A 15,954-nucleotide genomic window follows, 5' to 3' on the forward strand; every position below is an offset into this window, starting at 1 on the left:
TATCTAGGTGGGTGTGCAGACATAACGATGTGTGAATAAAATTGGGATTGGCTTTGACAGCACAGCGGCATTGCACATCTCTTAAAGGAAAGGCGCTGGCTTGGGTCAGGGATAGACCACCCAATAGGGAAAGTGCACACAAACTTGTGCTTGCTTATTAGTCATCCTGTAGTGAGCAGCTGCCCAGGGTTTACCAGGTCTTTGATGTGATGAAAACCAGGTGAAATTGTTCACTCCAGTTCAGTAAGCACAAGCACTTCCATGCTTTCCTGCTTATTCTGAACCAGTGGGCACTGGGCCTACTGGCTCATCTGCCCCTACCTGGGTCAGTCTCCACGTTCCTTCAGAACCAGAGAACGAGCGTGTCAGGAAGGTCAGCAGGCAGGGTGGTCTCTCATTGACAGTCTCTACTACATCTGTGGGAGTGAGCGTGGGCTTCATAGCTCCTTGGGTGCAGCCTCTGGGAGAGGTCATACTCCTGACTCTGAGGAGGACCTGGAGCCCTAGGGTGGACAGGCCTCAGGACAGCGGGTAGTGTCTTCAGAAATGCTGATAGACGAAGCCAGACTGATCGTGTAGAGGCCAAGTCGGTATGTTCTCTGAGGGGCCCAGCGAGGCGCCAGCCAGTACTGGAGCGAGCAGCGTTAGAGGCAGAGCAGCGAGCAGAGGAAAGATGGTCGTTCCGTTGTATCTTACAGTCTTAGCCCGGGGAAGTGGGGGTGGGAACGTGAGGGGCTGTGTGTGTGTGTGTGTGTGTGTGTGTGTGTTTCTGGCTCAGTTTGATGCCACGAACATCTTTATTTACATCTCTCCCCCAGTCTGATGCCCAGCTGGGTGGCAGCACACTTCATTCAGCCAAAGACGCAGTTACAAATCCACAGTGTGTTTAGGGTTCTAATTTATCTGGTGTCATAAGGACTTTGTAGATCTAGTACTCAGAGGACAAAAGTGATTAACGAAGCACTTTCAGAAATGAGCCCCCATCTGTCCAGGGCATGGACCCAAGTGGTTAGAAGAGGCTCTTTGGGGCCCTAAAAGAGGGGCTGTAAGCGGACCTCTCGGGGAATTTCTGAGCACTAGCACTTAAGACCAGAGAGGGGGTAGGGGGTAGGGGATGGGCCTGGGAGAAGGGTGGGGGTTGGGGTGGGGGCAGCCCAAGTGCGCATGGCCGCCGGCTGCCGGCTGCCGCTCTCACACCGTGTTGTGCTTTGCAGATTCTGGGTTACTTTGACTATGCCTTCACAGCCATCTTTACTGCTGAAATCCTGTTAAAGGTAACGGCGTTTTCTTTGACTCTCGCTGCCTGCCGCCCGTGTAGCAGTAACCTTTGCCATTCTGTGCTTGCCTTCCAGGTGTTAGGGTACGCAGACTATGTCTTCACAGGGACTTTTGCGCTTGAGATCCTTTTGAAGGTAACAGGCTCTACTCGAGCAGCCGTGTGCTGACGGACTTCCTCCTGTGTGGGATTCACAGGAGCCAAGCATGAAACGCTTTTGACTTTTCTGTGAAAAAGATCAACTTTTTCATAATCAGAGGACTTCTTTCCCCTGTAAACCATTCCAACTTATTTTTGCTCCTTATTTTTTAACTTCTGAATGAATGCATGCAGGAGCAACTTTTGCTTCCTAAAACTGATTGGAGGTTCTATTTTTCTCCCTTAAAAAAATTATACATATGTATCTCCTTTGACATCTGTCAATGGATAATGGATACATCGCTACGTGTGAAGCGCCTTTACCCTGTGAAGGGCATGTTTCTCAGACTCGGTTTATGTCTTCAGTGGCCTAAACGAGTAACAAGCTATTGTCTTGCAATAGGATTTGCAAGAGAACATGAGTCTATTTGTGTTAAGCTATTTCATCCCTGTTTTAATGGATGGGTGTACATTTATTTATACAACAGCAAAGAGTGTGCCCTTTAGATGGGAGATCTAAATGTAGTGCCCAGGCATGAGCTGGCAGCTGCCATTTGCTGCATGGGTTTGTGTCTGACTGTGAGTGCTGCCCAGTGGTTGGGCCCCAGTCTTCTGTGCTCAGAGCGCAGGAAACCAGCAGCAGAGAGCCCGGGCGCCCGACAACTCCGAGAGACTTGCTAAGTCCCATCGGGCCAAGCGCAGGCCCCCCTGTGAGGAGATGGCCCTGAGGACCGCCAGAGCTGCCCTGGCTTCTAGTGGGGAGACGAGCTGGGAAATGGACCCTTCTCCTCCAGGAAAAGATGGGTTCTATCCTAGGCCACTGTCAGACTTGGACTCTGTACAAAATCTTCTATAACATGAAACCACAGATAAGCTTCAGCAAGGAATTGGGCTTTTTATTTTTTTTAAAACAAAGCCAAACAACTAACCAATCTCGGCTTAAACTTTAGGTAGAAAAAAAAAAATCCAAGTCCTTTTCCCCCCTTGACATGAGTGAGTGTGGGTGACGTTTCTTTCTCTCCTGAGTGAGAATTACACACTGCTGGTGACCAGATTGTGAAGGTGGTCTCACGAGAGCTCTGCAGAAGAGCTGGGTGCACCCACATGCCCACGCTCCCTGCCTCTCCCGAGGCCCAGGGGCCAGCTATAGCTTGCCTCCTCCCCAGATGGACTGGAGATGCAGTGCGTGTGGTCAGCCTGCTCCACTGAGGCTTGAGTTCACTTTCCACATGGTTAAGCTGTGAGAGGAAGGAAGTTACTCTTGGGCTTTGAAGCCACTGAGCACACAGGACTATTGAAGAGGAGGAGGAAGAAGGAAAAGGAGAAGGCGAAAGAAACCGTGGAGAAGAAGAGAGAGTTGCTTTTTAATTTTGGTATACTTGCCACAATGACTTAATTCTTGTGATCCATTCTCCTTTTGAAAGGTATTTTTTCAGAAAATGGAGAAGACTCAAGCTTACTTCGTTCAACCACATGGAACTGCCATTCATGTGGGTCAAAAAGGGTGGACTGTGAGAGTTTCACACGCTCAGCGTGGTGGTTTCTCAATTCCCCTCACCTCTCCATGTTTCCATGCTCTCACCGGTTTCCTGACATAAAGAGTGAACTCTGGATAGTCCCTTTTTTTATGCTGGGAAATGCCTGTGAAAACCCCCTGGTGCACCAGGCTGTGTGCTGCAGTCCCCACCCGGCCTATTGCTGGGGACGAGCCCAGCATGGCCAGGGCTCCCCGCAGGAACTGGGTGTAGAGGTGCTGTTTAAAGTGAGTGGGTGGGTGGTTTGGGCCTGGAGGTGCACCCAGGGGTCTACCTTGGGAATAGGATGCCTGGGTCTCTGTAAAGAGAACCAGTGAACACTCTGACCTCTGAACTCTTCCCAGCCCCCAAGGGGAAGGCTGAACTGGGTCAGTGCAGGCTGTGCTTGGGCCCCAGAGGCCGGTCGCCTTGCAGGGGAAGCTGCGTTGTCTGGGTAATAATGACATTCCAACTAATACCGTCATCTGTACCCTCTCCTGAGGTGGGGCTCTTCGGACATGCCAGTAATGTCATAAGGCTCACTTGGCCTGTCAGGAAAAGACGTAACTGAAATAAACTGCCACTTCCCCCGCTTTTTGGATGAGCAGCTGGTTTACATTTCTGGCTTCCGAAAGTTACACACTTGACAATGCAGGCCGACTTTCCTCAAGCTTTTATAAAGAGCTTAGTTCTCTTTTCTCCTGGAGGGAAGAGATAGTGACGTGCCCATGACTTTGCTTGTAGATGACGACTTTCGGGGCTTTCCTTCACAAAGGAGCTTTCTGCAGGAACTACTTCAATCTGCTGGACATGCTGGTGGTGGGGGTGTCTCTGGTGTCATTTGGGATTCAGTAAGTATTCTGTGTGTAGGTGTGAGAGGGTGGGGGGATGCGTGCAGTTGGGTGGGTTCATGTAGAGAATTTCACCCGATTCTTAGAGGCTGAGCATCAGTTTGATGGTGGCATTTGTTACGCGGCAGCTATTTAAATTTGTTCCTATGCTAGGGGGCACTGAAGCAATTTATTATTGTTGTTGCTGTTGCGATTACATGCAGCTTTATTAAGCTCCAACTTATGTATCGTAGCGTGCACCATAAAGTGTACAATTTATTTGTAGTGTATGCCCATAAATGTGCAACCGTCACCACGGTCAGCCTCACCATATTTTATCACCCCAGGATGAGACTCTAGAATCATGACAGTCACCCTCTGTTTGTCCTTGGGCCCCTCACACCTAGTCATTGCATGGGTTTGCCCGGTCCAGACGTGTCACGTGAATGAAACAATAAAGCACATAGCCTTTTGTGAGTGGTTTCTTTCACTGAGCCTCGTGTTCTCGAGGTTCATTCATGGTACAGCTTCTAAATCAGTACTCCCCTTCTTTTTACTGTTGACCCACAGCCTGTGGTGTGGATATACGACATTTTGTTCATCCATTCATCACTGGATGCTGCTGTGTACAGGTTTCTGTGTGGACATATGCATATATATATACACACACACACACACACACACACACACACACACACCTATGAGTGGAAATTGCGATAAGGTTGGGCAACTCTGTATCTGACTTTTGCAAAAATGCCTACCTTGTCCACAGTGGATGCACCCTTGCACATCCCCGTGGGCGGTGCACCAGGCCCCAGTCCTTCCACATCCTCTCCAGAACTCCTTTGGATTATTGATACCCCAGTGGGTATGAAGTATAGCTTACTGTGGATTGGTTGTTTTATTTTACATTGTGGTTGGCATAAAATGGCTTTTCATTCATATTTTCTCTTGTTTTTTTTCTTTTTAACTGTGGGAGATGGGGTGTGTGTGAGCATGCCAACCACAAGCACAAAACCAGAACTGACTCCGGCCCATGCCATCGGGTCCATTCTGACCCTCAGGGCCCTTGTGGAGGGTCCCCGAGGATGCCCGTCCTCATGGGGGCATGCTCACTGCCTGCTCACGTCTGCGTGTTGTCATCTGTGCATTCCGAGACTCCAAGGGAGGGAAAGAGCCAGACTGACGCTAGCTCCAGTTGCCCGGACCTCTGGGAGCCTTTCATTTTTAACATCTAAACCCAACCCCACCCCCCTTGATCTCCAGGATGCAGCCCTTGTGATGGCAGTTTCCCTTTGGCCTTTGCAATGTTTGAGCTAGGAGGGGACCAAGCTGCAGGTCCATGCCCCAGTCCCTTTGCATCCCATCTGGGGATTTGGGGTGGGGGGAGAGCCAGGGCCGAGCACTGCCTGCCTGCCAGAGCCAGGTGTCTGGGCCAGAGGCACCAGGGGGCCTGTGTGTGTGCCGTCACTTTCCTGCCTGCTCCATCTGCTGACATCAGAACCCATGCGGGCTCAAGATGTGTACAGCCGACCTCTCAGTTGACAGTAAATAGGAACTCGCTCCCCGTCAGAACAGCCGACCTCTCAGTTGACAGTAAATAGGAACTCGCTCCCCGTCAGAACACGGGAACCCCTGTCTGAGACAGCCTCTGTTGCAGTCTTCTTCCCCTCCCACTGCTGCCCAGCATAGGGCGTCATGCATCCATCACCTGGAAGTAGCGTCCTTACAGCTCCTATGAATTCTTAGGCTCTACTTGCCTCTTGAACTCCGGTCCTTACCCACTTCCTCCTGATCGAATGGGCCAGCCACACTGAACCATCCTGACTGCAGGCACTCTCAGCAAGGACCTTTGGACAGGCCAGAACCCCCTCGTTGCCGTAGCTAACCCCTGCCGTGCCTCTGAAAGGGAGAGCTCTTCCCAGGGGCCCCGCCAGGTAGTCTCCCCTGTTGATACATACTGGGTTTACCCCGACTGTCATACACACCACATTGGTCACAACTACCCATTTCTTTGTCCAGATTTTGAAATCTTTGGTGGCCAGGAAGTCCCAGCACCAAAGCACTGCCGTGGGTTTCCAAACTTTAGACCAGTAAAACCAAGAAGAAGAACCCTGAAAAGCCAAGTACTATCTAGAGTTGAAATGGAGTAAAAGGACTAAGACAAAGTAGGAGACCGTGTCTCGTGTCAGTGTTAGCCGCATCCGGTCGGCCTCTGTGAGGGACCAGGGGGGTAGTTCCGGGGAGATGCTGCGTGGCTGCTCTGGGAGGAGAAGCTTGGGGGTGGTCTGTGAGTCCCGGAGAGGGCTGTTCAGCTGCACAGAGGTCTCACACTCTCACAGTGGTGTCAACGTGAGGGTCAAGTGGAATCAGTAGTCTCAAAGTATTTCTGTCCAGCCGTAACTCATTCTGCTTTCTCTTTTGCCGCGTCTCCTCCTTTTAGATCCAGTGCCATCTCGGTGGTGAAGATTCTGAGGGTCTTAAGAGTTCTAAGGCCCCTCAGGGCCATCAACAGAGCAAAAGGACTTAAGGTTTTGATTCCAGGCTGGGCTTTCTTGGATTGGGGTTCGCTGTAATTACTGCCTTTTCTGGGTCAGAGCTGGGCTGAGGTTCTGTGGGTTTTTCAGTGGTGCAGAGGAAATTTCTAAACCATTAGCCTGTATCCCAAGATCATCCCAGTGTTTTACTTTATCTAGGTACCATTTGTTCCTTTTCCCTTTACTAAAAATATTTCTCTGCCTGTATTTTAGTCTTTACATTCTCCCCATGGGTGTGGGACAAAGGCTAGTGGATTTGCATTTTCCTATGCTGCTTCGGGGCAGGGTGGAGGAGGACCTAGTGGGCTGTGGGCCAGACAGTGCTGTTTGTATAACAGTTCTTAAGTGGAAACCAATGTGGGGCCCATGTGCCCGCTCCAAAGAGTAGCAAGGGACAGAAAGTTTGAAAAAGCCCTTGAGATTGATGGACAGCTCTCAACAGTGTTTGTGAACCTTAGCTCGTGGGTACCTGCAGTGAGAAAAGGAAGTGGCGGTCCTCCATGCTCACGTTGCCTCTTTCCCCAGCACGTGGTCCAGTGTGTCTTCGTGGCCATCCGCACAATCGGCAACATCATGATCGTCACCACCCTCCTGCAGTTCATGTTTGCCTGCATCGGGGTGCAGCTGTTCAAGGTAGAGGGCAGGGCCTGCGTGCTGGGAGGGTGGCTGGCTCCTCTCTCCGGAGAGAAACCCGCACACTATCTCTCTGTCTGTTTGGTACCCAGGGAAAGTTCTATCGCTGCACAGATGAAGCCAAAAGTAACCCTGAAGAATGCAGGTGAGTGCCCTGGGAGCAAGAATGGGTCGTTTGGGAGTGCAAAGAAAAACCTTTGGAGAAGTGCTAGATTTTCCACCGTGTGGCATAGAAGAGTACGAGGCTTATGGGCTCAACTTGTAACGTCTGCTGTTCAGTGTGGAGCTTGTGGACTGTGTGTGGGAGGAGAAATCCTGACAATCTATTGAAGACCCCCAACACGTCCCTATGGCCACAGAGATCCCCTACAAAGGATTCTGCAGCAGCCTGGAGACCAGTGCTTCCCACTTGACACTGTCACATCCGTGTCTCCCCGCCCCCTAAAGATGTAGCTAACAGGTTCCCCCCCCCTACACACAAAGCAAACACTGCCGTCCGCTGGGTTAGGACTCAGAGGGACCCTGCACAGGGTTTCGGAGTTGGTAAGTCTTTACAAAAGCAGGCAGCTTCTGCTGTCTCCTGCGGAGCGGCTGGTGGACTCGAGGAACTGCTGACCTGTGCTGAGCTGCCCCCATTGCCCAAGCCACGGCACCATCAGGGACCCTTGTGTTAGCACAGAGCCTCTGTGCAGGCTAACTGCTGCCTGGCGGCGGCGGTAGCCACAGACAAGCACCCTTCACGCCCACCCCAGCTCCCCACCCAGGAGTGGCCCTGGCCCCACACTCCCTCCCCATCTCTGAGACTGTAACTGTTCACAGGAGTAGAAAGCCCTGTCTTTCTCTCCGAGGAGCTGGTGGTGGTTTCGAACTGCCGACTGTGTGAGTCACAGTCCAATGCGTAACCACTACACCACCAGGGCTCCTCTCAGATTGAATGCAGGATGAGAAAAGGCGGGAGGTTGACAGTCTGTAGCTCAGTTCTGTGGCCTGGAGCTGAACAGTGGGGCAGGTGTGACTGGCTGAAAACTGCTCTTCTTTTTGACCTGCGAATCCTGAACCAGCTGCACTTCTTTGCCCTCTCTAGGGGGCTGTTCATTCTCTACAAGGACGGGGAAGTTGATAACCCCGTGGTTCGTGAGAGGATCTGGCAAAATAGTGATTTCAACTTTGACAACGTCCTGTCGGCTATGATGGCACTCTTCACGGTCTCCACGTTTGAGGGTTGGCCCGAGTAAGTCTTCCCAGGAGGCTGTGGGGCTCGTGGCCTGTCTGCTCCCCTCTCCCACTACTGCTCGGTTGGGGGGTGGAGGGGACACTCGCCTACAACGTGCCCCAGTTCTTCTGCTCTCCATAGTTACAGGCTTTCCCTTCGGCATTTTCCCTTCATCTGCTGGCCACTTCATGGTCTGTAGGACAGACCTGTGGCCCTCGTTGGGTCAATTCTGATCCGTAGGGCCCTATAGGACAGAGCAGGCGTGCACCACAGGGTTTCCAAGGCTGGGGCCCTTGCAGGAGCAGGTGGCTGCATCTTTCTCCTGTCGAGTAGCTGGTGAGTTTGAACTGCCACCCTCTCTGTTAGTAGCTGAGTACTTAATGGATGCTCTACTAGGGCTCCTTGCTGGCTCCTGGTTAATCAATGACAACCTTTGTGATCAACTCACAGGACTCGGGTTTGTGAAGCATCAACAGTACAGGCCCCAGGCTTCTGGGTGGGGGAGCCCCTCTGGGTATGAATGGGGTCTACCCAGGTGCCACGAAGATTCTCATGCCAGTGAAACTTCCCTTCCACAATTCCTGACACGGTTGTGATAGTACACCCAGCCACCCCTCCCTCCATTCCTTCCTCCACCCGACAGGCACTGAGCATAGGGCATGCATGGTGTGGCCTGTGGTCATCTCTTCCCTGGCATCCCCACTTGTCCATAACACATGCTCTCCACATATGCTCCGTGGAGCACGCCAGGCCAGGAAGTTCCACAGGGAGTGTGGGGTGGAGGACACTAGAGTTGCACAGAGACGGAAGGTCGTACCTAACCGCATGAGTGCCAGTGACCAGTAAAGGATGAAAGGTAGAAAGAAGGTAGAGTCTCTCGTGCCTTTGCCCCTGCCCCATGAAGCCTTCTCAACACCCCAGCTCCTGCCAGCAGAACACATGTGTATGGAATCTGGAATGTCGTCGAGTTTTTGCACCCAGAGGAGCTTCAGAGGTAGACAGGCTAGGGGAGCTCTCGAGAGGCCTGTGAGACTCAGGGCTATGTACAGGTGTTCCCGGGGAGTTCATTAGGGAACTGCTCCTGGGGAGGAGAGAGACCAGAATCTAGGCCCTCCCTCTGTAGAGACACCGACTGCAGCCTCAGGTCTTGGACCCTGTGTGGTCGTGCATCAGGATGCCAGCCGAGGGGTAATGGGACAGACCTGAGGCTTGGGGGTCAGAGGGACTGTGTGAAGCCTCACACTTACACCCCTCCCTGAGCTCCCATAAACTGAGGAGGATGGTCCTGCCTGCCTTGCCAGAGGAATGTGAAGCTGAAGTGAGAGGACATGGGGGTGCCCCCTCCCCCGCCATGAGCAGGAGGCCCCAGAAGTGTTGTGTTTGCAGCAGCATGGAATTTCCTACTTCTTGCTCCATGTTCTGGCCATAAATTTGGTTGTAGCGCTTATTTCTGAGTGGAGGCCACCTCGCAGTTTTCTGGAGATTCCCCGGCCGGTCGGTCGCTTGTTGTCTTTGCACAGCGTGGACATGGCTTTCTGTTCCACCCATGCCTTTGCCTGCTATCCTCTTGCTCCCCTCTCCTGTGAACAGAGTGGGGTGCTAGTACATGATTGTGAAGCCCTTGGGTTTTCGATCAAAAAGCGTCCTCCAGGTGCTCTCACCCCTAGATACTGGGCTACGGGAGACTGCCACCAGGAACCCCCAAGGCTGGGCTGGCTTCAGGACGGGCTCCTAGGAAGGAGCGGGCAGCCTGTGTGACAGAGAAGCGCAGAGAGGAGGAAGGCAGCAGGGCTCACTGGTTTCTCTGCCCTCCAGGTTGCTGTATAAGGCGATCGACTCCAACGGGGAGAATGTAGGCCCAATCTACAACTACCGCGTGGAGATCTCCATCTTCTTCATCATCTACATCATCATCGTGGCCTTCTTCATGATGAACATCTTTGTCGGTTTCGTCATCGTGACCTTTCAGGAGCAGGGGGAGAAGGAGTACAAGAACTGTGAGCTGGACAAAAATCAGGTGAGAGTCACACACTGTGTGGACGTCTTTCCCTCCAGCAAGCAGGGCGGTGGCCTCCTCTATGGACTGCTTCCTCCCCACTGCCCAGCACGCACGCACGCACGCACGCACAGAGGCACACCCCCCCCCAACCCCTGTCCCCACGTCCAGAGAGGGGTACCTGCCTGCCCTCTGGGGGCCCTGTTCAGAGCACATTCTGAGTCAGTTTGAGGCCTCAATACAGACAGAGAGGCTTCTAGATATACATCAAACTCTGTCACCAGACCTGGGGCTGAGCAGCCACAGAAGGCCTGGTTCCTGGTTCATGGGCATGACCCCAGGGACAGCCGAGAATCTTGGGGTGGGGGGTAAGCCCAAGGGCCAACAGACACCCGCCTGCACCTCCACAGCCCCTGCTGGGAGGTGTCTTCCGGTGCAAGGGTTTCTCACCTTGGCTCTGCTGAGGTCACAGGCTGAGCCATTCTCTTCGTGCACCCTGTGCACCAGAGGTGGTTTTAGAGCGGCCCTGTCTCGGCCTCCTCAATGCCAGTGGTGTCCTCACCAGTTGTGACAACTGAAAACAGCTCCACAAAGTTCAGCTGTCTCTTGAGGAACAAAATTGCCCCTGGTGAAGACCCAGTTGGGTTGGGAAAAGCACCCTGGACACTACAAGGAAAGTCCCGTTAACTCTCAGCATGGAGCTCGGAGCTAGCACTGCCATCAAGCACCCTTCCCCAGCACCGCGGCTCAGCCAGTCCGATAGGCGTGGGAGCTCTGGCTCTGCTTCCAGGACCACATGGAGACCCGGGTTTCCATCCTGCTCTCTGGGCCACCCTGTGACCTTGGCTACAGCTGGGCCTTGCGCTCTCGCTAAGCTGACAGACGGATGGGTTTACTCTTTAGAGGGTCCTCGAAACCCTCAAACGAGTCTGTTTGGGGGGCCCCTTCCCACACATCCTATGTCAGTAGTGGTCTTGTCTCATGACGCTCCACCAGCCTGGGCTTCCTCGGGGATGGCCGTGCAGGGTTAGGCTGTCTGTCCTGGGTGTGGGTGTCCCTCCTCAGAGGCGGTGAGGACAGTGTGCCCTTGGCTGGCAGGACGATAGTACTTTGAGCTGTCAGGGAGTCAGTCCCTTCAGAGGAAGGCCTGGACCACCTCTTTGCCCACCTGCCCACCTGTGTCAGGACAAGACCCAGGCCCAACCAGCCAGGCCTCACTAGAGCTCTGAGGGTTCCACTTTAGGCTCAAGTGGGGGTGCATGGGGCCGCATGCAAGAGCAGAGCATGTCCAGGTTCCTGTCTGTAGTCGGAGCCAAGAGTGCAGGCTCTTGGGAAGCCTTTACAGAGTCTGGGAACAAGCAGGGCCTTGATGCTGAGCTGAAGGCTCTGTAAATTGGAGGTTCCTTTGGAGCTTATGCAAGGATAGACTAGCCTCTCTCCCTGGGGTAAGGGGAAGAAAGCGCCCCACCCTGTTCAGCCTCTGTTCCTGAAGACGCACGCGGACTCGGAGACTAGCACCACAAGGGCCCGATGGACGCAGGTGGTGCATTGTAAGACGTCACAGCGAACATGTTCAGGCTCCTGATAGGTGCTCCATCCAGCAGCACCCGGGGCTGATGGCCTTGGGAATGAGTTCTCAGGGATTTCTGTGCCTCTCGTTGCTTGCAGGGCTTCCGGAGAACAGCGTAAGCTGAGAATTAGAGTTAGAACCTGACCGTGTAGAAGAAAGGAAGTCCTGAGACCTAGAGCAGGTCCTCACGTTTCTACTCCTTCACTGCAGGCTCTCAGGCAAGACAGTTACAAGTTCTGAGCCTTACTGTCTCTTCAGTACAATGATGTCCACTAAGTACCCTGCTTACCCACAGTCGCGTTGAGGGTCATGGTGGTGGAGGAGGAGGGCAACTTGGTCAGTGACTCAGAGCGGTGCCAGTGGAAGGAAGGATGGTGATCTCAGTGGCTGTCACCAGTGCCCCCCCCCCCAGCTCCTTCCCAGGAGCTGCGAATTGACCCTCTCAGAGCAGACATGAACAATGTCCTCTTTCCATAGGAAAACTCGTTTTGTTCTTTTCTGCCATTACAGCGCCAGTGTGTTGAATATGCCTTGAAAGCCCGTCCTTTGCGAAGATACATCCCCAAAAATCCCTACCAGTACAAGTTCTGGTACGTGGTGAACTCCTCGCCTTTCGAATACATGATGTTTGTCCTCATCATGCTCAACACACTCTGCTTGGCCATGCAGGTAAAAATGGAAACAGCTGTGGGGATCAAGTCTGGGCATTCTGCACAGCCCCGTGCCCCGAATTCTGAGGGTGGAAGCCCACTCCGTTGCAAAAGGATAGGATGACTTTTCTGATGAGTCTGGGCTCTGGTTTATCCAGAGTTCCATCCTAGTTCACATGAATGAGGAGTTTAAGATGCCCCTTTGCTTCTGAGACCATGTCGACAGACAGCGTGATGGTAGGCGACATATCATGGAGCCAGAGTGTAGCATTCGGTTCTGTAAATGTGGACTGCAGGCCTGCGGCTGAGTTCTGGTGAAGGCCTCAAGGCCTGGCGAGGCAAGGCGTTTCGCTCCTCACTTGACCAGCTGGATGGCTGTGGGAAAGTTACTGAAAATTCTTGAAGCTTGCTTACTTAAAGTGGGGGTATCCAATGTCTATGTCTAAGAGATAGGGAAGGGTCAAGCTACTTAGACTTGGAACTAACAGAGGGACCACCCACTGCTGGAAAACAAAAAAATCAATCACTTTCCTGTCCGTAAGGAGTTCTCAGAATGGTGGCGGAGAATTTCCTAGTTGACGGAAGACGCAATGCTTGATGTGGGTTACAGTTACTTCTTATTCACATTGAAGTCAAGCAATACAGCTCACTCTGTTTGACCAAGCGGACTGCAGAATGATATTTACAGTGACCATTTCCCAAAATTGCATTGTCTCGCAGGCACCACACTAGGCCAGGATGCTGAGATGGAGGACTCCATCAGACTTTCTCCCTGACAGACTTTAGGAACTTGGGTAAATCAAACGAGGCCTCAGTAAGAAATGAGCCCAAGTATGTAGTTGTTATTGGCTGCCATCAAGTGGGCTCCTGACTCAAGGTGTCCCCATACACAGCAGTCTGAAACATGGCCTGGTCCTGCACATCCCCATGGTAGGTTGCTGGTTGGACCATTGTGATTCATCGTTTTCACCGGCAGACTTTTGGAGTAGATGTTGCTGCTAGGTGCTGTGAAGTTCCTTCTGACTCTTGCCACCCCATGTGCGACACCACGAAACTCACGCAGTCCTGCCCCGTCCTCACAGTTGTTCTCACAGTTGACCCCATTGTTGCAGCCCCTGTGTCCATCAGCTCATCAAGGGCCTTCCTCTTTTTTGCTGCCGCTCCACTTGATCTGGACCTTCTCCAGGAACCGGTCTCTCCTGACCGTATGTCCAAAGCACAGGAGACCAAATCCTGCCAGCCTCACAGAATCATCTGGCTGTACTTCTTCCAAGACAGAGCTGTTTGCTCTTTGAGCATTTTCAGTATTCTTCACCAGCACCATAGTTCAAATGCATTTACTTTTCTTTGGTCTTCTTATTCGTTGCCCTCCTTTCACATACATAGGAGGCAATTGAAATTACTGTGGCTTGGATCCAGCGGGCTTTAATCCTCAAAGTAGCATCCTTTCTTTTCGACACTTTTAAAAGAGGTCTTGTGCAGCAGATTTACTTAATGCAATGCGTCATTCGATCTCTTGACTGCTGCTTCCATGAACATTGTGGATCTGAGCAAGATGAAACCCTTGACAACTTTTCTCCACTTGTCGTGATATGACCGATTGGTCCAGTTGTGAGGGTTTTGGTTTTATTTACGTTGGTTATAATCCTTCCTGGTGATGGCAGTCCTTGATCATCAGTAACAAGTACTTCAAGTCTTCCTCACTTTCAGCCAGCAAGGCTGTGTCATCTGCGTATCATAAGTCGTGGATAAGCTCTCCTCAGATCCTGATGCCGCCTTCTGCTTCATATGAGCCAGCTTCCCTGGTGTTTTGCTCAGCACACCAATTGAATAGGATAAGTGTGGTGAGAGGACACATAGCCTTTGCACACCTTTCCTGATATCAAACCATGCGGTGTGCCCTTGTTCTGTTGATACAACTGTCTTTTGTTCCATGAACAGGTTCCACGTGAGCACAATGAAGTGTTCTGAAATTCCCATTCCTCTCAAGACTTTCTATAGCTCATTATGATCCACATAATCGAATACTTGAGAATAGACAGTGAAGCAAAAGTAAACATCTTTGTAGTATTTTCTGCTTTCAGCCAAGATCCATCTGATGTCATAATATCTCTTTTTCCATGTCCTCCCCTGAATCCGGCCTAAACCTCTGGCAGCTCCCTGTCAGTGTGCTGCTGCAACTGCTGTTGGATGGTCTTCAGCACAAACTTGACTTGCATATAAGATCCATAATAGTCTTCGATAATCTGAGCATTCTGTCGAGGCACCTTCCTTTGGAATGCATGCAAATATGGATCTCTCCCAGTCAGTTAGGCAAGTAGCTGTCCTCCACATTTCCTAGCACAGCTGAGCGAGCGCTCCCAGTGCTTCATCAACTTGGTGGGACGCTTCCATTGGAACGCCATCAGGTCCCGGAGCAGCTTGAACTTCTTCCTGCAGTGCCACTGGTGTTTGCGCGTATGCTGCCTCCTGAGATGGTCGGAAGGCTTTGGTTTGGGTTGTGGTTTTTTCTACAGTGACTCTGTGTATTCCTTCCATCTTATTTTACTGCTTCCTACTTTTGCTTCTTCAATGTTTTGCCCATATTGCAACTCGAGGCCTGGATTTTTTCTTTAGTTCTTTCAGTTTAAGATCATTCTGAGCAACGTGCTCTTCCTTTCTGGTTTTCTGACTCCAGGTCTTTGCCTGTTTCATGATCATACTTCACTTTTCTTCTCAGGCTGCCCTCCAGAATGTTCTGTTTAGCTCCTTGACGTCGTCGTTGCTTCCATTTGCCTTGCTGCTGCTCTATGATTAAGAGTAAGCGTTGATCTTTTCCTTATTGCCTGTCTTTTTAATGACTTTTATTTTCTTCCTGTTTAACCAATCATGTTGATGCATCTTCTATCACTAGTGTTTAATACATTAAATTTGCTCTTGCGATATTCTCAACATTTGGGTGGGATATACTCAAGGTTACATTTTGTCTTGCATGGACTTGTTTTAATTTTCTTCAGCTTCAATCTGAACTTGCACATGAGTAATTGGTCTGGTTTTAGCTGCTGATCAGGAGCTTCTCCATCATCTTCTCTCACAGATGGAGTCAATTTGGTTTATGTGGGTTCCATCTGGAGTCCATGTACGTAGGTACCATCTGTGTTGTTTAAGAAAGGCGTTTGCAAGGTAAACAAGTGGCCTTCTAGCAACAAAGCCCACATGAAAGAAGCACACCAGCTTGTGCGATCACGAGGAGCCAAAGGGATCAAAGAACAAAAAAATCATACCATTGTGTGCTCACCTTCCCGATACGATCACTGAAGACAAATGGCTGCATAAGCAAATGTGGTGAAGAAAGCTGATGGTGCCCAGTTATCAAAAGATACAGCATCTGGGGCCCTAAGGGCTTGAAGGTAAATAAGTGACCATCTAGCTCAGAGGCAGCAAAGTCCACATGGAAGAAGCACACCAGCCTGTGTGATCACGAGATGTCGAAGGGATGAGGTATCAGGCATCATCAGAACGAAAAATCATATCATTGTGAATGAGGGGAGGAGTGCGGAGTGGAGACGCAAAGCCCGTTTGTAGGGCTCTGGGCATCCCCTTACAGAAGGGTCTTGG

General features: G+C 51.4%; 1 protein-coding gene across 10 annotated transcripts in view; it reads left to right on the forward strand.

Annotated features, from left to right (window-relative positions):
• The window catches only part of CACNA1D (calcium voltage-gated channel subunit alpha1 D), a 364,222-nt gene that overhangs the window by 288,517 nt on the left and 59,751 nt on the right, over positions 1 to 15,954 (forward strand). For all 10 annotated transcript variants that reach the window (XM_004715209.3, XM_004715211.3, XM_045297543.1 and 7 more), the window contains 8 exons: positions 1,215 to 1,274; positions 3,673 to 3,779; positions 6,202 to 6,289; positions 6,821 to 6,928; positions 7,021 to 7,073; positions 8,013 to 8,159; positions 9,957 to 10,158; positions 12,218 to 12,376. In XM_004715209.3, the coding sequence (XP_004715266.1) occupies positions 1,215 to 1,274; positions 3,673 to 3,779; positions 6,202 to 6,289; positions 6,821 to 6,928; positions 7,021 to 7,073; positions 8,013 to 8,159; positions 9,957 to 10,158; positions 12,218 to 12,376 (924 nt within the window). The remainder of the gene's footprint in view (positions 1 to 1,214; positions 1,275 to 3,672; positions 3,780 to 6,201; positions 6,290 to 6,820; positions 6,929 to 7,020; positions 7,074 to 8,012; positions 8,160 to 9,956; positions 10,159 to 12,217; positions 12,377 to 15,954) is intronic.

Source organism: Echinops telfairi, unplaced genomic scaffold, assembly GCF_000313985.2.
Source record: "Echinops telfairi isolate 266 unplaced genomic scaffold, ASM31398v2 ScPeMD7_7420;HRSCAF=8458, whole genome shotgun sequence".
Classification (NCBI taxonomy): domain Eukaryota; kingdom Metazoa; phylum Chordata; class Mammalia; order Afrosoricida; family Tenrecidae; genus Echinops; species Echinops telfairi.